Genomic DNA, 26,239 nt, shown 5'->3' with positions numbered 1-26,239 from the left:
ATGTATTACTATGAAATTGTTCCAAAATCCTCACAGTAGTCCTCGAACAGGCAGAGTTTTGATTGTTTTGTACAGGAGATCATTATTACTTCTTTGTTCGTAAATCTCTGCAGGTACAATTCGCTTAACTATAGAATACTGTAGACCCTGGATCATTTTAATATTAGTTTTAGTCGAATGATAGTTAAATCATTATCACTTGTGACTGAATCGTAAAAATCTGCTATAACTATTTGATACATTTTAAATTAATTGATAACTTTCTATTACTCGCGGCTCCACTTGGGAGAAATGAGATAATTAATTTGTTTTGTCGTTAAATAATATGAATTTTCTTGATGGAAAGATATACATTTTTGAGATAAATGATAGCTTGTTGTGATTGCCGGGCCTCCAACTTTCGTTATACAAAAAATACGATCCGTTAGTCTATGGCGACGTAGCATTGTTATGCTGTTTAAATATTAATTCATATTTCTACCAATTTTTTTTCCGATAGAGTGCGATGTTTTTTTCGAGATGAAAAGTAGCCTATGACATCTGTCAGCTCTTAGGCTATACCTGTTTAAAAAATCACTTCGAGCGGTGGTTTCATAGCGACGTGAAAGAAACACAAACAAACAAACAGACAAACGCACTTTCGCAATTATAATAATATTCGTATCGATTTACTTTGTATGGTACAATATTTTAAATACAGTTAAGTAGGAACCTATTTCTATTCAATCGGTACAAAATATTTTTTTAATTTTTAAAAAATAAATTCCTATTTCAAAACCCGTAAAACATTTTTTCCAGTTTTCGCATTCGAAGACAAGCGAACAATTAAAATATTTTTTCCGAATCACTTAACTGTTTTGTCGATCCCTTCAAATTCTTCAGGTTTACTATATAGTTTCATAAAAATGTACCCAATCGTTGGTTGAAATAGCAAAACGATTGTTAAATTTGTACCTTTCATAAAATTTTCAGGCAAATCTAAATTTCTGTATCGAATTCTAAAGAATCATGACGGGGTGAGTATATTTTTTATTTGTAAAACGTACTTTACTTTATGAATTTTTCATCGTGATCCGGGGTAATGCTCGGCAGAAGTTTGCCGTCGGGGGTAATAAAAAAAAATCGCTGCAATTGTGAAATCAAAACATATAAAGTTTCATTAATAAAAACATTCTAATTCATGGAATAAGTAGATAATTAGAAATAACAATTAACAAACTGTAACATGATGACACTTAACTTATTCCCAAAGTCCTGCGCAACGCGTATTTAGATGTTCTTCGACCGGCGCGGCGCACTATGGAAAATAAAGGTCGGTTTCGGATCAAAAGTCAACAACTCGTTTATTTTTAGAGGTATATTAAAAAAAGAAAACTCGAATATAGAGAAGCCTTAAAGGCATAGAATTAAGAATGGTCCAGAAACCGCATACGCACATCAAACAGAAGGCGACTAAACTACTGATAAATGAGTAGGTTTACGTTTTGACCCATTAAGCTTGGGTTTCCTAGGAAAACGGTGCCGATATCTTAACGGCCGTACGAACGGTGATGCGGTGAACGGCCGCCGAAACGGTGACTAGAGAGTGGTTTCCTAGGAAAACGTTGTCATATCTGGCGGCCACGGCAGCTTATCTGTCAAAAATATGCCCTAGAATGCGATCTGTCATATTTGTCGTTATTTATGAATAGTTTGTCACAGTTTTATTTAATTTTAAACATTTTCGAAGGCATGCGACCTTCTCGTGCACGAAAATTGTATTAAAAAAAGAGTCAACTCTTTTTAAGATTTTTAAGACAGTGAATTCAAGGAAAAATACTGTTTTTCGAAGGAAAATATGAGGCGCATAATTACTCTAGTAAAACTCGATTTGGAAGGACACAAACGAGATGAGAAAATACCAGTAGAACTCCAGGGCCTATTTGTTATTCGGTACTGGGGTAGTAATGAGGTATGTAATGAATAATAATTTTGGCAATATGTAAGTATCGTTTCTGTCAATTCATTTGACAATTTTAAATACGTAAATGTTTAATGCCTATAGATATTAACTTTTGATAAATTTTCCAGATTCAAGACGACTCTGCTGATATACACAAATTTAGTCACCAAACTATTTCAACATCAACATCAATTGGCATGAAAAACACCGGACTATATTATAATGAAGCCAGTGTCCAGAACAAATGTAGTTATATCCGGCTTATTTTGTATGAGAGGATTTCTTAAAGTTATAGGTGCAATAGATTTTTTACACAATATTAAATACAATTTTTTACATTTTTCAATTACATATATTTACATTAACGTTTCCCATTACAAAAACAAATTCTAGGGGATGCCCATGCCGAGAGTACCTGGAGGACCTATTAGAGGACGTGCGCTGCTCATCATATGTTGACTTTAAATGAGCCGCACAAGACAGGGAGGAATGGAGGAGAAGAATGAAAGGAATTGCTGCCAGCCAATCCCAGGATTGAGACCAGAGAAGAAGAAGATCATACTCAAATAATTTTAAAAAATACATTACATAATAATTTATAAAATAAAAGGTGTATGTTTTTGATTAAATAAAAATAATATATGCAATAACTACATTTTTATTTGTAACTGATCTTGGTGCGTTCTATTCCTTCACAGGGCCAATTTCTAGTGTTTTGGTGAACAAATCATGATATCCTGTAAACAGAAATAAGAGAAAGAAATATTTTTTTCTTTTATTTAGGAAACATTAAGTACTATTACATAGTTTTATAGTATGCAAAATTTTATGTAAATTATGTTTTTAATACCTCTTATGAATATACACATTATTTTTATTCCATTTTGTATTATAATTTTATATGTATTCTTCTCCTTTTTATAAATCATGAGAAATGGAGTTTATACTCACATAATATATTCTCTATTGCATAATATTTATGTAAATTTAAGATCATAATGAAAAATTCTCAAACGATAACGATACTAAAACGATTTCTTGTTTAGCATTAGGTCTTATACCCATATATATGTAACTCATATAATATTTGTACTTTTATACAAATATGAACCAAACTTTTCCTTTTTAAATATCTCTTTGTAAAACAAAAGAACCAGAATTTACTTTACTTTATGTTTTCTTTAATATTCATTTATGAACTTGTAAATATTATAGTAACAATTTATACTGGAACATCAGAACTTAATATTGCTTACTATATATAAACTCTACAGATTTCTTCTGAAAAATTACAATCATTATACACTTACTTCTTACAGACACCATAATATATACTTATAACTTTCATATGTAATAATATACATAACTAATTATTCTTTTCTCACTTAAAATTCTTATCTATTTTTTATTTTTTTGTCACATTTAATGTTTATATCTTTTTAATTTATGAAAACTTAATTGGTCTTTTTATGTTAAAAAATTGTTGTTTTTAATACTTATTTTTTATTTTTTTAAAAAAAGAAATATTTGCGTTCTTATGATTTACCCAAATATTTAATAAAATAAAATAAATAAATAAACTACAAACTGTAAGTTCGAAACCAAAATGTCTTCAGCGTTTAACTAATAATTTATGTACCTCACAACACAGTATTGTATAACTTTTAATTCTTTAGGAATATCATCTGCTCCATATCATACAAGTATATGTCCAACCTCTTTGAATCATAATTAAATTCATTTTATTAGTCTGTCAAAATATAATATAGTATTTTACATCGTAACAACAAATATAAAGAATACATTTGTCATTACAAAGCAGACATTGTTATTAATTCATTATTACTCTATTATAGCTATGTAAGTACTCACCTAGAATTTGCATTCATAACTTACAAACCACAATACATTACTTATATTGACAGGCTGGAGAAAGTACAACATATTTTTTAAAACATTTGAATTTCTGATGCTTTCTTACATTTCGTGAGATTACTTAGCATTAGGTCTTATACGCATATATTATATGTAACTCATATAATATTTGTACTTTTATACAAATATGAACCAAACTTTTCTTCTTTAAATATCTCTTTGTAAAACAAAAGAACCAGAATTCACTTTACTTTACGTTTTCTTTAATATACATATATAAACTTGTAATAATTGTAGTAACAATTTATACTGGAACATCAGAACTTAATATTGCTTACTATATATAAACTGTACAGATTTCTTCTGAAAAATTACAATTATTATACACTTACTTCTTACAGACACCATAATATATACTTATAACTTTCATATGTAATAATATACATAACTACAAACTGTAAGTTCGAAACCAAAATGTCTTCAGCGTTTAACTAATAATTTATGTACCCCACAACACAGTATTGTATAACTTTTAACTCTTTAGGAATATCATCTGCTCCCTATCATACAAGTATATATCCAACTTTTTTGAATCATAATTAAATTCATTTTATTAGTCTGTCAAAATATAATATAGTATTTTACATAGTAACAACAAACATACAGAATACATTTGTCATTACAAATCAGACATTGTAATCAATTCATTATTACTCTATTATAGCTATGTAAGTACTCACCTAGAATTTGCATCCATAATTTGGAATCCACAATACATTACTTATATTGACAGGCTGGAGAAAGTACAAAATATTTTTTTAATATATTTGAATTTCTGATGCTCTTTTACATTTCACTTGAAAGACTTTTATTCTTTCTTTTTTCACTGCTGGTTTTATATTTTTAAACTTATTTGAATTACTTTTAGAATAGCATTTAAAAATAATATATTGCTTTTTTTACCATAATATTATGTTATTATTTTTTTAAGATGTTTTTTTTAATTAACTCTCTTTTTTTCTTTAAATATCTCTTTTTACAAAGAGATATTTAAAGAAGAAGAGTTTGGTTCATATTTGTATAAAGAACTAATATTTTATGAGTTATATGTATATATATGAGTATAAGACCTAATGCTAAACACGAAATCATTTTAGTATAGCATACTTGAGGATTTTTCATTATAATCCTAAATTTACATAAATATTATGTAATAGAAAATATATTATGTGAGTATAAACTACATTTCTCATGATCTAAAAAACGGAGAAGAATACATATAAAATTATAATACAAAATGGAATTACAATAATGTGTACATTCATAAGAGGTATATAAAACATAATTTGCATCCAGGTAAAAATAGTTTGCTCATATTTATTAGTACATTTTTGTTTTTATGATCAGTATTATTCTGGGAAGTGTTCATTTCAGGGGAGTGTCTGCCTTCCTGGAGGTGGATCTGGTGAGTCCGAAGTAAGTACTGCTGTGGGTATGGTGTCATTGGATTTTTCCATCACAATAGTGAAGGTAGATTTCAGAAAGTCTTGTCTCCCGTCTGTTCTACATTGTATGGCGTTATGGAATGGTCTTCTGTGGCAGTCAGTAAATATAAATACGTGGCTCATGTTGAGAAGTTCTTTGTGGATAAAGGTTTTCTTTGGACTGTGGTGGATGCCTGGTGTTTGTCTGATGTCTGCGAGTCTGAGTCGTAGGTCGTTGACGAATGTCCCCTTGTCCTTGCATGTTGAGGCAGTGAAGAAATCGCTCGGGAGCCTAGTAATTTCTGCTGGCAAACATTTGAGTTCGACTCGCACAGCAAATCTAGTAGTACTATCGGGAGAGTATCTACCCTCTCACTACTCGTATCTTGATCTGCACTTGGGTGAAAATAATTTTGTAGTATGTACTTATTCTGAAAATAAAATTCACAATTAATATACAGGAAAGTTATTGCAACCTACCTTATGTATCTAAATAAGAACTTATTACTGGTGTTTATGGAGTTGCTATAAAACTAGTTTGAACTTGTCTCAAATATAAATGGGAGCTCATTTACATACCATATTATTTAATTGAATTCGGTGATAAGAATCCTGGAACAAATGTATTAATAAGTCCCAAGTATGTCTACATTTAATCGTTTTTCTGTGCCATAAGTTTACTCATTAAAAACAATGTTTTGAGTATGTCCAAATGTTTGCAGACAGGCTGGATTTCCTCCCTAGGGAGTTATCTAGTTCTAAATTTGTTGCAACAGAGAGGGAAAACATTTTCGAGAAGGGAATATGGAAGTCTAGGCACTTACAGGGCTTATGCTCTGTCATAGGCTGGTTTAAGTAGGCATTTTACACATTGTAACATTCTCCATTCTACCTATGTTTTAACATCACATTTCCTCAACTCTTCCATCTGTTTTCTTTTGTGAAGTAAAAGAGCTGAAACTTTTATCATTTGGGTGAGATTTATTCGCCTGAACCAATTCACCTACGACGCAAATTCAGTATTCCCTTCTCAAAAATGTTTTCCCTCTCAGTTGTAACATAAAATTGTTTATATTGGTGACTACTCTTTGGTGTTTGTAGCTTTCTAGAATAAATAAATGTAATAATTAATGCAGAAAAAATATTATAGTAATGTTCATACAAGAATTACATTGGTATACTTATTTGTATCCATCGACAAATTTGTTGTATTCATTTCATGTTCAAAGGGCATATTTTATTTAAAATTCATCAAACTAACTCTGTTAAGATTATGTTCCAGGCATTTTTCTTGGCTCTTTAATATTCATGGAGAACTCCTTATTTTAAATCACACCCATGTGACTTTTAATCTGAAATGTTGTGTGTTATTTCATAAAATGTCAACTTCAAAATAGGTTAGGATTTGGTAAGGTAATCTAATAAAAAGTTTGATAATGTCCTTACAAGACAAAATGCGTCACATTTTACACCCTTGTAAATAAAAAAAATAAAAGGATAATTGAATCCAATAAAAGCATTTTACTTTGGATACCTTACGAAATTTTAATATAGAATTCAACCAATTATCTGCAGACACAATAAATAGGTTAGGATTCCTTGGAATCTATTACGTATAAACAATGTTATAATAAATGTTTTGAATTAGAAAAATAGCATTATGATAGATGCTTAGCTTTTTTCTTGTAGCTTATAAACATTTGCTCTGTTATTTTTATATGATTCTATTGTTATTTACATTTTAGTACATACTTGTTATTTCAAGCGTTGTCCCGATATTTCTTCACGAACTTTGTTTCAACTCGACTTTTTAATAGTCTTTGCCCGTCCATTACATAAATCGTCATGATTTTTACAAAATTAATCAATATTTCGTCATTTTCAACATTCCGCACCACGTTTGCACTCATTTTGACAGCTAAACGGTCACCGCTTCGCGACAAAAACCGTTCGAAAACAGTTCGCACCGCTGTGACGGCCGTCCTGCAAATGGCGGCACCGTTGCTTCGACGTTACGTTCACGGTCAACGCTCTCTAGGAAACCAGCGCCATTGATTTACATAGTCAACGTTTTAATGACGTCATCCGCCGTCCCGTGACGGCCGCTTTGTGACGGTACCGCTGTCTTAGGAAACCATAGCTTTTAGTTTCTTTGTAGACGTCGCTCAGTACGCAACTCCTGATTTGAATTCAACTATGCCGTGTTGACTCCTAAAAAAAATAGTAGAAATACTGCTAGGAACTTAAAGAAACATGATGGTATCACATTTCATGTGTAATAAGCAAACGAATGTTTAAGTAGCATATGCATTACTTAAAAATTGAATTATTTTTCCCTCTGTCAGATTGTCGAAGAAACAAAATGAACATTTCATTAGTGTTGCCAGGGTAGTATTTTTTTTACCCTACTTTGCTCATCTAATGAGAGAACTAATGAAAATTGGATTTCGAATTAAACAACTCTATCGTAAACATTTGACCAACATTATCTTTAAAACATAAAATATTATTTAACATGATATAAAAATATCCGTTTTATGTAAAATAAAATTTGTTTATATTTTTAATTAAAAGTTCATTGATTCAATTACACTTATTCAACGACTCTTTACTTCTCTACTTTGTTGTGTCAATCAATGTCTCCGCGTGTACAATAAAATTTTACAAAAATTAACAGATTGCTTTTTTTTAACCTTACATTTGTGTTATGATTATTTTTTTTCCCGTCAAACCACATTACGCGGCGACATCACGATTGCGCTCGGCAAAAGTAGGGCATAGTGGGGGGATTATTGGACACAGTTTGACACAGTTTTTATTACGATATTTTTATTTTCATACAATAAAATATTAAAAATAATATTGAAATTAACATTGCAATCACAAAAATTGGTGTTCATTTTATTATAATATGTATACAAACCAAATATTATGATATCGATGGGTTATTATTATTATTATTATTATAAAATGACAAATACTTATTAATTATATCAATAAATGATTCAGTAATGAATAACAAACTGATTTTTTTTTTCATAAATAGTCTACATTTAAAACCGCCATAGATAGCGGTTTTTGGTTTTCTGATTTTTATCACATTTTTCATAAAAACTTCGTGATTTTTTTTTGGCAGCTAATTTTTATAAATGTTTTTTATGTATGCCTATACTACAAAAAAACATTAAATGTAAAGCATGGGAAGACGTGGGTCAATCTCAAAAGTCTCGAACTTTTTTTAAAAATAATATTTTAATGTATAATTATTTCAATGTATGTATAAAGAAAAAAAAAGTTAAGTAAGAAATTAACTTTTAAAGTGATGAAGTAAATAGATTTAAAATCGTCTCCGTAAAAAAATACAGTTTGTGGCATTAAAATGTTTTTAATTATATGTACTGAATTTAAAACTCTTCACATTATTTTATAGTTTGCCTCTTAAACTATTTTTAAAATATATAGAAATGTGTTCTTACCAATAGGTGAGAATCACTTATGATATACTATTGTTCTACCATTTTGCATAGTGCGGCGGCCAGGCGTGACGTTTAGAATCGAAACCAAAATGTCTACCTGTGTCACAAAAGAGTGTAAAAACCATTTGGATAAGCATTGTAAAAAATATTATGTAACTTTTTATTTGTTCATGAGTGATTGACAAAGCTTAAAACAATTTATATTCTAATATAAATATTTTTTTTGTGAACGTCGAACTACGCCTAGCGGCGCAATTGCGAAGCTATGCTAAGCACAGGGATGCATTGATAGGAATAAGGTTTTGAAATAAAATAAACGTGGTTTAATTTATTTTTTTGAGTTTCCCGAAATCCAGTGAAAAGAAATAAATGCGTTTAAATTATAAGGAATTTAAGGTACAATCCTGATTGCGATCCACCAGCATCGAATTTTGATTTTTAACGTTGAATAAAAAACTTTTTTATACGTCAAAAATGAATATCTTTAAAATTTTTATATGCATTTTTTTAATTAGCATTTTAATAGAATATTTATGGAATTTTTTCATATTTGAACGCAGCCCCGGTATAAATAAACACATTTAGTAACAATAGCTACGTTTTCATTTTCAAGAAACTTAGCCGTTTTTTACGGCGCGTAAGAAACCATATTAGTATCTAACAACCCGTAGGGCTGAAGTTCCTCGTTGCGGCGGAATATGTCGGTGACGCTGAAACCATTATTTTTTTTGTTTCAATTTTTTTACAATCAATTTTAAAACATTTATAGGCTACTTTTGTTAGTTCAAAGCACTTTCTCCACATACCCGAAAACCAAAGCCCAACGGTCTTTCGATTGAGTTGGCTCAGACTACAGAAAAACTATTTTCGTCAGAAATCGAGTGGTTTTATTCATTTTCAATTTCATAAATTGTAATGTTATTAAAAGTTTATATAAGTTTTTAATATGTTATGAACTAATAAATAAAACATTGCTCCTTTCACTGTGAATTTGGCAAATTACGCTGAGGACTTATGTCAGATATTGTCATTCTTTCTCATGAAATTACAATTACACGAACAGTAGCAAAAACTGTTGATTCTATGTTTAATATAAAAAATATTTTTAACTTGTGGTAAAACATTTCACACGTATTTATTTACAAATTTGTATAAATCACCTTAACTTAATTTATGTATTGGATTCTATAGAAAACGATGACTTGCTTCATCGGTCGCAGTTCTATTTCAGAAATACGTTAACACGTGTGTGTCATCGATTATCGACTATGAACCCTACAGAGTTATACGTCGAACGGTTTCTAGGTTGCTTCTTCATCATCAGGATTTGAGCTTACTTAGGATTACTCGCGTTGCTATTTAGATTATAATATTATTTTTAGCTCAACGCAGTCACTCAATTTTAGCATGTAATTCAAATGCAGTCTCTTCAACCCGTCAACGCCGCTACGCTCGCGCTACACAACTAAGTTATGTATCTTATTTGCCATGTTATAAATACTCACTAAACAGCAACCTCGTGTCTTCTGTTCACCTCTAACTAGATTAGAAGCTCCAAAAACTCTCAGCAACCTAATCCTACAACTCTAGAGTTAAAGTGGTGTATATAAATGTATAAATAAATAAGGGTAAACTGTTTATTCACTTGTATGGTCTGGTTACAAAATCCATGACTATGGATTATGATATTTTATCAGACACATAATTGTATATTTACAGAAAAACAAAAAGCCACTTTTGCTGCGACTATTCGGGAAAACCAGTCAGTATTAATCCAGCGAGGAACCAGGATAGGAAGACGTCCAAATGTTGCTGCTGTCCCAAAAAGCGAAAGGGGGTATTGATTTAGTCCTTTGTATTTGTAAATATCTAAATTTAGACCTAGGGTGCTTTTCTGAACCACTCTGGCGGCACGAGAAAACAGTTTTTCTCGTGTATTTTGTATGTAAATACATGAGATAATACGGCCGCGAGAGCGTTTGGAATACCAGCCCAGGTATTTTTGTATCTAAGCCGCTACGAATATTTTCTTGCAATTTTAACATGTCTAACATTTATTTTGTATTGCAAGCATGTACTATAATTTTCTTGCTGATAAACGCCGTATTTCGGCACTGAACTAAAAAAAACATAATCCAGTAGCTCAATCACAAATAACTATCGACGTGCTAATAAGCGACGTGATAGCAATTTCTATTCGCGATCACAATGCAACATCCGTGAACACCCGATATTAAAATATTTCAGTTTTGCAATGTATAATTCTGCTGCGCAATCATATATTTCAATTTCGCCAGTGTATATATGGAAAATATTCCAAAACTGCTATTTTTATTTATTTATTTATTATTTATCATGCTATTTTTTGCATTTAGATAGCGGTTGGCAAGCCAAATGTTAAGAAAAGCAATTGCCATAGTAATTGTAATAATATTTTCATTTTTTGTATTAGATATTCCTTACTTTTCTGCAAATGCAATAAATTGTTTTTTTTTTGGTAAACTCCGATTTTTTGCCAATGAACTGTTTTTATTTACGAGGAAAACAAAACACAAACCGACACGAGCGTTGGCTTAGAGCTTACACACGCGTTGACTTATGACAGCGATAACTTAAGCATGTTCATTATTGTTCATTGTGATCGCTCAAATACTTAGCATGTTTTTAAGAACGTCGATAGTTATTTGTGATTGAGCTTCTGCAGTGAAAAAGCGTTATACTAGCACGTAATGTACGTACTAATTGCGCCCTAGCAACGCTTTCTTTACCCCGTAGGGAGCGTTCAGATATCGCATTGAAGAGAGTGAGTGTTTAAGAAAATATGGAAAAATATTGCATTTAATGAGTGGAGACAAATATCAAATCTTTGATGGGTGGACATAATAGAAAAACTACAAAAGTCTAATTCTTTAGGTGAGCCAAAAAACGTTATTACGAACCCAATTATTTAACTTCAGAACTGATATTTAGAATTTATTTCATTTTGACATTCGAGTTATTTGTACAAATAACAGAAATATTCAACATAAACTATTTGAACCATTAAAGATGTGACAGAAATGAGTCAACTTATATTACTGAGACCATCTCGCACTATTTGCGACACTGAAAATATGACACAAATCCGCACACTTACATAACCATTATTTTTAATAAAATAAGTTGTTTATTTATATAAGAGATAGCAAAAGTCGAATATTCTCTCATTAATATTAGAAGGAATGTTTGCTGTTCACTAGATTTATGAATAACATTGACTGTGTTTTCCACAGAGGGTAGAATACAAACTCTGTTGGAAAATGTATATGTCAATGTACAACTCTGCTCTGGAATATTTTTAAATAAACTATGAATTCCAGATGAACTAGCGGACACCTTACGCTTAAATATGCTATATCTACAACGATAGGAAACGTTAATTTGACAAAACTAATTGTTTTACTAACAAATTAAATCAATATTTTTTTTGTAAATAATAGTTAAATGAGAATTGATAGAATCACTTTGTAAGGCGCCCTTGGGGTATTTATTAAATGACGAAAATAGCTCCGAAAAAAACTTCAGTGAGTGTAAATTAAACTGTGCAGACCACCGGTAGCCGTTTTTTAGTAGACTGCAAGCATACGCTAAGAAAATCTTCAATTTATATTTATTTATTTGACAATTGCAGTTTGCATTATTTTTAAATATAAGTTGAAAGTTAATTAATATAGTGCAGATGGCTGCTAAATTCTCGATATGTCAAAAAACTGGTCTATTTTATCCGCAGATGCCGTATTCAGCAAGCAAATTTCCCTATTAATGGGTGAATTCTGTGTTGCATTTGTACGGCTTCTGAGTGCGTAAAACAGTGCAAAATGTCTCGCTCTAGTATAATAATTGGGAACATACAAACTCTCTTTCAGTATATTTGGATTATTATTTTTATTATTTTATTAATTTTTCACGCCCATAAGGCTTTTACATACATGGAAGTTATATAAAACATGAGTATATAAACAACATAAAATTTTAAAAATACAATATAAAGCAAAAAAAGATAGAACAGTGTTTAGAAGTAAAGTTGGTATAAAAAGGAAAATGAGTATATAAACAACATAAGTTAAAAAAAATACGATATAAGAAGATAAAAGATACGATCAGTGCTAAGAAGTATAGTTGGTATAAAAATAAAAAGATGAGTGTGTAAACAACATAAATTTTAAAAAAAATACAAATATAAAGAAATAAAATATAGAACTATGTTTAGAAGTTTAGTTGGTTTTTAAAAAAATTAAAAAATAATAATAATAATAACTTTTTTTAAATTTAAAAAATAAAATTTAAAAAAAGCTACAGAATTGCATTTAAAGGTTTAAAGTCGCTAGGTACATAATGTTATAAAATACAATATAAACAGAATATTAAGTTCTATTTGATATGGAACATATACATTGATATTTAAAATTCACAAGAATCACGTTAAAGACATCGATGTTAACATATTACAACAGAGATGAAGAACATTTAAGAGAAGGTAATATAGAAGTCCAGGCATCTACAGGGCTTATGACCTGTCAATGGCTGGTTTAAGTGGCCACTTTACACACTGTGTAACATTCATCATTCTGCCTATATATTTTTTAATTTTTTTTCATTTAATTTTTTTTTTGCGCCACAACAGGCCAGGAGGCCCAATTACTGTGGTGAATTACATTACAGAACAACCAGGCTTGAGGAAAATCACATTTTTTAATTTTTGTGTTCTCACCGGGAATCGAACCCGGAACCTTCCGTGCATGAGTCAATCGTCTTGACCACTACACCACGGAGGCCGCCATCATCTATATTCCTTCAATTCTTTCATCTGTTGATGTTTGTGAAGTTAAAGAGCTGAAACCTTTATTTATGCGGGTGAGATTCATCTAATTGAATTATTTCACCTACATACTAGGCAACGCCTGAAAATATTATTTTTTCAATTTCTATACTTCTTCATGGACCAGGTAATTTAATGTTCTTCATCTCTGTTGTAATATGTTAATATAAACAGCTCCCCAGGGAGTTGAATCCGGTCCTTGTTTACAAAAATTTGGACAAACTCAAAATATTGTTGACATCGATGTTGTTAGCATATTGGTTCGCGAGTACATCCATCCGCACTATTGGTAAATTCGCGCTGTAATTGGTCGATGATGGACCGCAGTAGAACAGAGTATTACATCGGGTAACTCGACCAGGCACTCGCATATTAATAAAATTGATAAATTCACAACAATCGAACGTTGATGTTATTATTTTAAACAAAAAAAGCAAGTCATTTAATTTTCGTCTGTTTTCCAAAGTTTGGGTGTTTAAATAATCATTTAAGTATGTGTAATTTATGTATTCAATCGGTATACTTAATTTAAAATTGATAAAACGCAAAAAAAATTGCTTAACTCTTTCGATGTCCTTAACATGAACCCTAAAATACGGTGACCATATAACTGAGTTATACTCGAGTTGACTTCGCACTAGGGCAATATACAATGTTTTCATTATGTTTATAGACTCAAAATCCCGTATCGTTCGCAGCAAGAATCCCGAGGTTCTCATGCTCTATTTGTAATGTTATATAATAAATTAAATAATATACTTCCATAAATCAGCTTGTAGAAATGTTTTCCAAGAAAAATTTCACTCCAGTAGCTCAATCACAAATAACTATCGACGTGCTTAAAAACATGCTAAGTATTTGAGCGATCAAAATGAACAATAATGAACATGCTTAAGCTATCGCAGTTATAAGTCAACGCGTGTGTAATCTCTATATTAATGCTCGTGTCAGTATGTTATTTGTTTTCCTTGTAAATAAATACACTTCACTGGCGAAAAATCGTCGCATACTATTAAAAAATAATATAATCTTTTGCATTTGCAAAAAAGGAAGGCGTATCGTATACTAAAAAGTTAAATTAATTTACAATTACTATGGCGACTGCTTTTCTTGACATTTGAGCAGCCAACCGCTGGCTAAATGTAATAAATAGCATGATAAATAATCAATAAATAAATGTAAATTGCAGTTTTGGAATATTTTCCATATTTACACTGGTGAAATTCAAATATGTGATTGCGCCGCAGGATTATACGTCGCAAAACATAAATATCTTGACATTTAATATTAGGTGTCCACGGATATTCCATTGTGATTGCGAATACGATAAACAACCATGATGAGAAATTGTTATCACGTCGCTTATTAGCACGTCGATAGTTATTTGTGACTGAACTACAGATGACGAGATTCGAAGGTGTTGTAATCTAACATCCCTGCTAGGAATAATGATGGATACAAGAATAGATAATTATTCTTTTCTTTAATATGTAAGTATCTCAAAAATGGCTTTTGAACCTTATCTATTTCAAGAATGTGGTTTGATTCAGAGGGGTCCTAAATTATGGAACAGTATTCTAGCATGCTGCCGACTAGTGTATCACACAATGTGCAAATTGCAGAGTATTGTTAAAAAATTTCGAGTCTCTAAGTACAAATCCAAGCATTTTACGAAATTTATATACAGCGCTAGCAATAATTCGCTTCAAAACTATATTCACGTTTATTCTTAGCAAATCTCGATGTATTCTTTCAAATCAGTAATTTTTTCATCTCATTTCCAGCGCTACTGCCAGCCGCCAATTCCCGAGTCATTCGCCCCTCGGAACATTTATCAGAAGCCATGCAAGGCCATGGAAGGGGGCACGGTCTACAAGCTGTCGTACAAGCCCGTGGAGGGATTCCGCCCCCCGGCAGTGCTGCCCATCGGCAACTTCATCAGGTCCTGTGGGAGAATGTCCGGAGATACAGTGCAAAAAGTAAGCTTGCAAATGCAATGGTTCATATTCATTCTCATTCTATGTAGAATTTCAAAGATGGAATGGGTTGAAGACCCATTCATATACTGAGCCTACTCCTAGTACAAGCAGAATTAGTCAAATGAGTTAAATTAGTGTTAACAGCTCCCAGGGGGTTGAATCCAGTACTTGTCAACAAAAAAATGAACAAACTCAAAACATTGTTGATAAATCTACCAGTTCCAAGAAAAAGTATAAAAAATGAAAAATATACGCAGGCGTTGCCTAGTGAGCTCAGCTCTTACCTTTCAGGTTTCAGCTCTTTAACTTAACAAACGTCAACAGATAGAAGAGTCGAAGAAATATATAGATGTTCAAATATGTGCAGAATAGTGAATGTTACATCGTGTGTAAAGTGGCCTCCTAAACCAACCAGTGACAGGTCATAAGCCCTGTGGATGCCTGGACTTCCATATTCCCTTGTGTAAAATTTTCTTCATGTCTGTTGTAATATGTTAGTATTAACAGCTCCCTAGGGAGTTGAATCCAGTCCTTGTCTACAAAAATTTGGAAAAACTCAAAACATAGTTGAGACATACAATATAGTCAGCAGTCACTATATCTGCCCAAATTTGGATCCCACATTCAAGCTTAAGCAAGATGCTTCTCTTCGAGGCCACAGTCTCAGGCTGGAGAAAACGAGATTTAATCTAAATCCACGGAAGCATTTCCTGAGCAATAGGGTTGTTGATGGTTGGAACAAGAGCTGATCTCAATGTGTAGTCTCGAGGAGTTTAAACATTGACTAGATTTGTTTCGGAAAAGTTAAAGTGCGCCAACAGCTAACTTTCATTAAAATTAAGCATAATATCAGATTTTAGCTGCTCGCTTGAAATTAATATAATATAAAAAAATAATTGTTTATTAAAATAAGCATCTACAACACGCTTGTTAAAAAACCTATTTTCATACCAAGAAGATTGAAATAAAAATACCTACCCTTTTGCGATAGATCTCATTATTTTTTGTGTGATACAGTATTATTTTATTTATTTTTGAAATCTTAAGTGTTCTATTATCACCTTTTTAACCTCGAGTACCTATTTAGCCACCTGTGTACGTGGAGTTGTTGTCAGAACACTGGCAAACCGTTGATTACACAATGACTTTTACTAGCATCAGACAATTACCATGTTATATAACCTCATCTTTGACATATTTTAATATTATTCCTTCTCAAGAAACATCTTTGCCTCTACTAAATTATATGTCTGTATTGTTGATATAGAACATGAAATACAACATTTTTTTCTATCAATTAATTTTAGTTTTTAATCAGATAAAAACATGCATAAAATTGGTTGCACTGATGCGATCTTCGTAAGTATCCGTGGGGCTATGTATAGCGTGTGAGCTCGCCAATATATGACAGTAAAATTTTTATTGTCTTTGAATTTCCTAGAGTTTTAACCATCGAAAAAAAAAAGAAGATTGCAAATCAAATCAACAGACAATGGAAATTTGATGTGTATTATTTTAATAGATTGTTTATAACAGAAAAATACATAGAGAAATATGCATTTTTATTTTTTGTAATAAAAATAGTCTAGTAAATTCGAATAAATAAAAATACGCTTTATATTAACAATATTAATTAAAATGCAAAAATAACATTGAATACTTGAAAAATAAATATTATTGAGTGTTACAAACATAATTTTATAAACGGATAGCGATTAAAAGTAAAAACTATCTTTAGTTTAATTCTTATAGCGATAAAAACATAAACATTATAAAACAAGAGTTATAAAAATACAAAAATAATATTGTAACTAGGCGGCTACCTACACGGTTAAATTTCGAAACACCACGCAATTTCTTATCTCGGCTACACTATGTAAAATGAAAAAAAATATTTAAATTAATAATTTCATCACGTCATGAAGTCGCCCCTGGGTAGCGCCTGCTAACGTCAATCAACAAAAAATCCTCGTTTTAATTACAATATTTCGGCTACGCCATGAATCTCTTTTTTTAAATAATTTCTCACGTTACAAAGTCGCCCCTGGGTAGCGCCTGCTAACGTCAATCAACAAAAACATTCTCGTTTTTATAACAGTATTTCGGCTACGCCATGAATTTCTTATAAAAAATGTCAAAACGTCACAAAGCCACTCTCTGAGTGTCGCTACTGACATCATTTACAAAAACATAATTATTTGTGCTTTTTTCAGGTACGCAACATTTTTTTTTTAAATACACCTACCTAACCGATAAAATACTATTAGTAATGAAACCAAGGTATGCTTTAAAGTTCCGTATGTCCAAATAATATGATTTATTATTAGAATATTATTGACATGTAGTTCAAGCATTGCTGCATTCACGTTGCTTTACTTCTGAGAGCTCAACTGCAATGTTTTTCTATGGTTATGTTTACTGTCATCTGTCATGTATTGGCGAGCTCACAGGCTATACTTACGCCTCCGTGGAGATTGATAAATGTATGCTTTATCTGTTTTTCTCAATAGCTCTCATACTTGCCTAACGATGTGAAGCGAACACGTATGATTCTTCCTTGCAACCATGATCTGACAGGCAGGGGACCTATGCAGGATCTGACGACGCAGAAACACGACTTTGTTCCAAAACCACCCAGCAGAAGGCCCCCGATAATGCCAATTATGAGCATTTGTAACTCCAAATTGCCGCTAGAAAGTAAGTGTCCATATTACCTTTATGGTGTCCATAACAATTTTCTCCAATGAGCAGGTTCAGTGGTTTTTTTATTATTTTTTTTTGTTAATAGATTATTAAACTAATCTAAGATTTAAAAAAATTTACTATATATCGTATTATCAGCGCTGTGATTTTTTTGTTTTAATTTTTTTAAATTACTTCGCATGGTCAAAGGTTCTCTTCCGATTTTTCTCGGTCAGTTCTGGTCCGTTGACGGTAAGTTAACCGGATATCTTTCACAGCTCTCTTATCATTGGTTGATTTATATGAACGAGTCATATCGTTCAGAGTAGTTCGTTTTTATTATAATATTTTTTATTATTCTTTTTGTACGTTTTCAAGAAACTTTGCGCCACAATTTAACACTTTAATTTTTACCGCGTGCAAGAAAACATATTTTGTATCCAATTTCTCGTGGGGCTGAAGTTCTTCATCGTCCATAAAATTAATATCATATATTTTTATGGTTTCCTTGACTGAATCCCGCAAGAAATGTGCGTAAAGATTTAATTCGAGCATGTACGCACCACAAAAGTTCTTTCAAATTCGGTCGATTAGATCAAAAACCCATTTTAAAAATCTGGCAACAGCAATTTTGATTGCTCTATGTTGTTTGAGCAAAACCGATAGAAAGACCCTAGGGGTGTTTTCAATGCACACTTAACAACAACAAACTATCACGCCAATTCCCCGTGAGGGTAGGCAGAGAGGATAGAACGCCACATCACTCTATCTTTGCATACAGATCTCGCTTTCTCTATTATACATTCATACATTTTCTCATGCACGGGCACCGATTATTCCGACCTTTGTCATGTTCATCTTCAAGTATTTGTTGGATTTGGTCCTGCCATGGCTTTCTCGGTCTTCCTCTATTTCCGCATCCATCGACATTCGCGTTGTAAATATTTTTAGCCGTTCTTTCACTGTTCATTCGCTCTACATGTCCGAACCAGCGCAGAGCTCCTTTCTTGATTTTGTCGCTAATGCCTATCTCAGCTTTACACAATGTACGGATCTCGACATTTGTGCATCTATCGAGATAAGAGATCGCATTTTGACAGCGTTCAGCCTACTTTCAAATGTTCCATTTTCGATTATTCTACTTCACCAATTCTCGCGATGATTACGTTTCTTTTTTTGCCTTTCAGACAAGACTGTGAACAGACTATCGTTCCCGGCTCCGGACGCCCAGAAGCGACCGACGTCGTACAAGCCGATCCCCGTGTACGCGAAGCCCTGCGCAAAAATGGAGTGCTCCACCGTACAGAAGCTAAGCTACCGCCCCGTGGAGATCCGCCCCCGTTGGATCCCGCCGTGGGCGCTGCGGTCCTACACCCCGCCCTGCGCGGCCATGGAGGGCAACACCATATACAGGGCTTCGTACTTAGCGCCAGGGGAGGAGTGTCCGGACGGCGGAGGGGAGGAAAACTGCTGCGATGGTGAGATGTTTATTTATTTCAAATTTGTAATACTCGTACCACTGAACGTCCTCGTTAACTCTTAAAAAACTGTGGTAAATAATTCCTTTGCCCGCGGTGATGTAACATCGCGTTACCACCATTAAAATACGGAATATTCTAAAAATACATGGAGACATATTGTTTGATAATTCCTTTTCCATAATTAATGCAAATAAACATATAATTTAGCCCTGTTATAGCAAAATAAATTAGAAATTAGAAATACGCCGCTTATGTTACGCGCGTGCGTCCCCCATCACTGTAATCAACCGACTGAAGACTGAATCTGTTTTACACAGCACCCGCCGCAGAACAGCGTCTCTGTCTTCATTATTATGACTTATATCTTCGTGCCCTCTCTTGTATAAGGTATCTGTATAGATGTGTTGCTGAATCAGCGGACATTCATTCTTTGCGTAGCAAGAATAAATATTTCTAGTATCAACATTTAGCATAGTCATAAAAATTTTACTTTCCAAATCGGATGTGAAAATGTCCATTTGAAGATTACAAAAAATACGAATTCATCATTTTAAAAAAATAAGAGAGATATATCAAGTTTTTATGTCGACTAGTGTGACATCACATCCACACAAGAGTTAAATAAAATATAAACATTTTCAACTGTGCTTTGAGTGTGTCAAAATGTTTGTAGACAGACTAGATTTCCTCTCTAGAGGGTTATTTAGATCTTAATTTGTTGCAACAGAGAGGAAGAACATTTTGAGAAGGGAACATGGAAATCTAGGCATTTGCAAGGCTTACGGCTTGCTGGTTTAAGTGGGCCACTTTACACACTGTGTACTATTCACCATTCTTCCTATGTTTAATCATCGACATTTCCATAACTCTACCATCTGTTGACTTTTGTGAAGTAAAATACCTGAAACCTTTATCATCTGGGTGAAATTCATCCGGCTGAACAGTGGCCACTTAAACCAGCCAATGACAGGTCGTAAGCCCCGTAAATGCCTAGACTTTCATGTTCCCATATCAAAATGTTTTCCCTTTCCGTTTTAACAAATTTAGATCTAAACAGATCTAGGCCTTGCAAATTATATTGATTTAATTCATATCTCGGTAACTACTATGAATATTACTGGCTCAATTGTTTTTTGTAATCTTCAAGTAAAGCTGAACACGTAATAAAAAAATAAAATCTCAGGTTCAGGTATATAAGATCATTTTAAATAAAATATTTTGTCCATCAGGATTTTCAATAATGACAAAATATCGAGTACCTTGAGACAAATGTATTTATTTATTTTATTTATTCATGTTTTTTCTCATACAATCTATAATTAAAAATAAAAATAATGTGACCTCACTGGGGTTACCCGTGCCGAGGACACTTAACAATACACTTTTTTTTTTTCATTTGAGAATAAACAAAGAAGACTAACTTAATAAACACGGATAATTAACAAAATGTTCAAACAGTTTTAAACACTACATATTTATGTTTATAATTAATTTATGTACATCTATATTATTTATATTACAAAACGCACAATGAAAGAAAAAAAAAACCTAATACACTTGTGGAGCAGCTGATTCAATATTGGTTTAGGTGAATGAGACAATCCATTTCACTTCTACCTAGCTCCATTTTCCATTTTTTTATAGCCTTTTTGAACATAATTTCGTTACTTATTGTTTTAATAGATGGTGGAAGTAGGTTATAGATTTTAATTGAATAATACTAAAAATCTCTTTATTTTATATATGTAAAAGCGGTATCAAACATTAATTTGAGAGAAAGAGATGTAATCTAATTATATCACTAGGCGAGATACACATATGTAGAGTTCATAGTCCATAATCGATGACAATCCAATACAAAGAATCCAATACAACGTTAAAATGCAACTCTAACAGTACTGCTTCTAAAATCGGAAGCGTCGTTCTGCAGTACATTCATATCGTCCCTACGATGAAGAAATGAACTACAAAGGAACATCGCTTATAAAAAGACCACAGGATGTAGCAACGCAAGTCAGTCAGCCCAACAAATTCAGTTCAGTCGACCAGTCAGTCAGTCCAGTTAACTCAGCTCCAACATGTAGTTCAAGTGAAGTTTCTTCAACTCCTCATCACCGTTACACTCGTGCGACATAACTCATATCTTATTCGCCATGTAATAAACACATATTTAAACAGCAACCTCACGTCTTCGTTTATCTGTAAATATTTTTGTTTTGTTGTAATGGCTGTTGTTTTCTTTTAATAAATAAATAAAATAAATAAATAAAATAATAAGCAACTCCCATCTAAAAAACAAAAAATCTCACCATAACTGAAACATCGATTCTCATACCCGTATGCAGAGACAAAACTTAAGGTGAGGAAAGTACCATTCTAATTTCAAATGCAGAGAATAACCAGAAGGTGAAGACAATAGAATGTACTTTCCTCACCTTAAGGTTTGTCTCTGCATACGGGTATCAGTCTTTAACCGTCAAAATGAACCATTAATGTTTCGGGCGGGGCGCGGGGTTGTAAATTTATATCTAAACTTGAATACAATTTTGACATTTAAATGTATAAATAATTCCAAACACCTCGTTCTTCTTGGTGTTTTTATTTTTTTGACATGGCTTTCATTATGGGACAGAAAACAGTTATTTTTATAATATTAGACATTTAGAGATTTGTTCGTATTTCGACTTATTAAGAAAACTCTCAAATCAAATCATCTGAAATTATAATCAAACTGATCACGAATAAACTCAATGTCGTGTATTCTAGAGAAAATATATTCTGATAGCAATAAAATATGGAAACATCTAATAAATAATTCATGAGACAATTTTAATATGTTTATTACTAGACCTAGTGGCGTATTAACTCTTTTGCTAAGGGTCAAATGTCAAAGTTGTTTAAAGGGTTTTCCCCGGGGTTCATGGGCCCGCGGCCATGATTTGATTATGTGGGCACTGAAACTTTATGTGAATTTCTTGAATGTCCCCAATAATCTAACTGCTGTATCATTGGACATTAAGTTTTTAGAGAATCGATGCAAGCAAAACAAACGGGAAAATTTAGTGTCATTCTATTTTATTAGAAGTCAATCTTTATTATTGTTCAAAAATGCTAATTTATTTTACATAATGCCAAACGTTATAAAAACCGAATTTAAATATATTTATAGTAAAGTTAATGTTATGCATACTATATTATAATAAACCATAACCCTAAAATCGTAAAAATTACGCACCTGCACAGCCCAAAATAGGGTATACCGTTTGAATTTTTAACAAAGACAAAAAAATGTATTGAGAACAACATGATATTATTTACATTTTTGTTTTTAATGTTTTGTGTGTTCGTAGTGTGGTGTGTGGAGTGTGTCGAATGTGGTGTGTGTCGAATGTGGTGTGTGTGGTTATGGGAGTAGATTTAGATCTAAATTTGTTGCAACAGAGAGGAAAAACATCGTTGAGAAGGGAATATATAAGTTTAAACATTTACAGGGCCTATGACCTGACATTGGCTAGTTCAAGTGGTCACTTTACACACTGTGTAACATTCACCATTCTGCCTGTGTTTAAACATCAACATTTCCTCAACTCTTCCATCTGTTGACTTTTGTGAAATAAAACAGCTGAAACCTTTATCATGTTAATTAAATTCATCCGGCTGAACCATTTTACAAAACGTAGGACGTAGTCTAAACATTGTTCGTTAAACTAACTGGTATAAGAGAACTATAAAAAAATAAATAATGTTTTCAGGCGTTGTCTAGTAGGTGAAATGGTTCGGACGGATGATCTCACTCACGTGATAAAGGTTTTAGCTCTTTGACTTCACAAAAGTTAACAAACAGATGGAGAAATTTAAGGAAATGTGGGTGTTTTTAACATGGGTAGAATAGTCAATGTTACACAGTGTGTAAAGTGGCCACTTAAATCAGTCAACGACAAGTCATAAGCCCTGTAAATATCTTGATTTCCATATTCCCTTCTTAAAAATGTGTTCCCTCTCCGCTGCAACAAATTTACATCTAAATAACACCCTAGGGAGAAGATCCAGTCTGTCTACAAACATTTGGAGTAGATTTAGTTTAGATAAAAAAAAGTCTAGTTATAATATAGTGTCAATGATACTCAGCTTCCGTTTGTAGCGGGGAGCCGAATTGTTGTCGTACATCTCATATTTGAAAAAGTACAAATTGCTCTTCATAATAGAGAATTTCGGGCTGTTCTGTTGTTGCATTTGGTTGTGTTCAATGGTGTTATCTGTCAAGCCCGACGAATGGGTGTCTTCTTTTACTTCTTTGTTGTCTTCTTGTAGATCTGACGATCTCTCTTACTTAGACTACTCATTCTCCCGTGATTCGGCCCAACTATCCTTCCATCGCTTAGGAGGTCTTCCTGATGGGCGCCGTCTGGACGCCATTTCTTTGGCTGCGATGGACCCCAGTCTATCGCTGCTAAGTCTGTTTATGTGACCTCTCTAGAATCTTCTACGGGATTTGCTCGAGAACACTATAGCTTCGATTATGTACGTTTCCCCTATAAAGTCATTTCTGACCCGGTCGCTCAGTGTTTCCGGTAATCGATCTGAGGACCCTCATTTCTAATGTTCTTAGCAGGTTTTTCGTTCTCATGGTGTCCGCTCGTGTTTCTACGGAATATTTCTAGATGGGGTTCACCCTTTGAATTGAAATTAATTTCAGACAACACATCTGCACAATCGATTATAACATAATATGCTCAATATTCAATTTGAATTTAGATGTCTATGTTTTATATAGACTTTTTTTATTATTTTTATTTATTTAGGGGGTATATCACCGTCTCCTTGTAAATCCTGATTAACTTATATGTCCTACTAAATCGCAGTTAATATATTACATAATAATAATAATAATAATCATAGTTTATTAACAAAAATAACAATTACTTTATCTACTACATACACACTAAGGTAATAGATTTTTCTGGATCATGTCTAGTCTGTCTAACTAGGTACAACCTGTTTTAAGGCAGACATTTTTATGCAAAAAATAATCAATAACATTACTACCTACTTTTTTATTTACTATACAGTTATACAATATTAATTTCTTATTTAGGAATGTATTTTGAGTAAATTTTCCGATTTTTCTCGACCTAAACCCAGTAACCATTTTTTACAAATGTATTAAATTAAATCCGAGTCATGGTTTTACAATCTTTGGGTAACATATTGAATATTTCTCAAATAACTTGAAGCTGGGGTACCTGAAGGGCTTTTTAAAAATTATTGTAATGCTTGATTTTTGAGCAGATTTGAGAGGTTTTAATATCAATTTATTAGTGCCTCCCCATCCTATTATGCCATAAGTTATAATTGAGTTACATAAAATAAAATATAGTTGTTTGAGTTGAATTAGGCATAAGATGTTACGTATCGACTTGAAGATATGGGAAAGTTTTTTAATTTTTTGTGTTATATATTCTATGTGTTCTGTCCATTTAAAATATTTATCAATAATTATTCCCAAATATTTTATATGGTATGCTGATTTATGTATTTCAGAGCATATTTTTAATTGAGGGTTTTGTTTAGGCTGTCCCATTGATAAGACATTAGTTATATTATTATGTTTTTGATTTTATTTTTACGCTCTTGATATTCTTTATTACTCATTTATACATAAAGTGATTTTTTGCAGGGTATTCCTTTGATTATTAAGGTTTTCTTTAGAAATAAACATAAAATCATAAATAAATCATTTTAAACTCAAAATATTGTAAAAATTAAGATAAAATAAATTACGCTAAATACAGAGAAAAATAATTGGAAATACTATTTGAAATAGGAATGCTGTTTTTACTCGGATTCAGAAAAAAAACTGTTTTTCTCTGAATTTATTTAATAACATGATAGTTTTAATAGTTTTTCATTCAATTATCTTAAATATGTTTTCGTTTTGTGTATAGATATTTATTGTTGATTTTAATTATTTATATTACTATGTTTTGCAGATTGTTGCTGCTGTGTGGTTGAAGAACACCCTAAAACCGCGTTCCCCAAAGCTGCTTGCTGACAGAAAAAAAAACGCCTTTAAATCGTTTTTTTTATTTGTATTTCCCTGTTGACACGATTCTCGTTTTTCACTTTATTTGTGTTTTTATTTATGATGCATATTTTTCCAATGGCACTGCCATGAATTGTTCATTACTGGAATACTCAACAGCGACAAACGCCATGTTGTCTAATGGTATTTTGTATTGTATTTTATTTTTTGAATAAATGTTTTATGAACGAGCCTTTTTGTAGGTAATGTTTTCATATATTTTAAAATAATGACATGCAAATATAAAATACGTTGAAACATATTATGCCCTCCTCTTCACCCTTATTCTACCGATGAAGTAGTTCAGTGCTACGGGAAATCGGATTTAAAAAAATGATTTCTTGCGCGCAGTAAGAGTTAAAGCATTAAATTGTAAGACA

General features: G+C 32.1%; 1 protein-coding gene and 1 long non-coding RNA gene across 6 annotated transcripts; one reads left to right on the top strand and one right to left on the bottom strand.

Moving 5' to 3' along the window:
• The first annotated feature begins 794 nt into the window (after nt 1-794).
• Nucleotides 795-26,052, top strand: LOC148283378 (uncharacterized). Of its 3 annotated transcripts, XM_088223629.1 has the most exons (7): nt 806-882; nt 973-1,016; nt 10,497-10,614; nt 15,420-15,614; nt 18,125-18,311; nt 19,484-19,774; nt 25,768-26,052. In XM_088223629.1, the coding sequence occupies exons 2-7, from the start codon at nt 1,009-1,011 to the stop codon at nt 25,827-25,829; spliced, it is 861 nt and encodes a 286-aa protein (XP_088079755.1). In that variant the 5' UTR covers nt 806-882; nt 973-1,008; the 3' UTR covers nt 25,830-26,052. The 3 variants fall into 3 exon arrangements, with proteins under 3 accessions (XP_088079753.1, XP_088079755.1, XP_088079756.1); XM_088223627.1 differs by having other exon boundaries at nt 795-1,016; XM_088223630.1 differs by lacking the exons at nt 806-882; nt 973-1,016 and adding an exon at nt 11,553-11,690 and having other exon boundaries at nt 10,499-10,614.
• Nucleotides 2,587-6,899, bottom strand: LOC148283379 (uncharacterized). Of its 3 annotated transcripts, XR_015821871.1 has the most exons (4): nt 6,748-6,899; nt 6,563-6,653; nt 5,205-5,732; nt 2,587-2,679 (listed from the first exon to the last, which is right to left on the bottom strand). It is a non-coding gene; the product is annotated as an uncharacterized LOC148283379 (long non-coding RNA). The 3 variants fall into 3 exon arrangements; XR_015821872.1 differs by lacking the exon at nt 2,587-2,679 and having other exon boundaries at nt 4,891-5,732; nt 6,473-6,653; XR_015821870.1 differs by lacking the exon at nt 2,587-2,679 and having other exon boundaries at nt 4,891-5,732.
• Nucleotides 26,053-26,239: the final 187 nt, after the last annotated feature.

This window comes from Micrasema longulum, unplaced genomic scaffold (assembly GCF_059751315.1).
Source record: "Micrasema longulum isolate JH-2025_06_02 unplaced genomic scaffold, ASM5975131v1 h1tg000244l, whole genome shotgun sequence".
In the NCBI taxonomy this organism is placed as follows: domain Eukaryota; kingdom Metazoa; phylum Arthropoda; class Insecta; order Trichoptera; family Brachycentridae; genus Micrasema; species Micrasema longulum.
The sequence above is the reverse complement of the archived record's forward strand: the minus strand, read 5'-3'. Positions and strand labels throughout refer to the sequence as shown.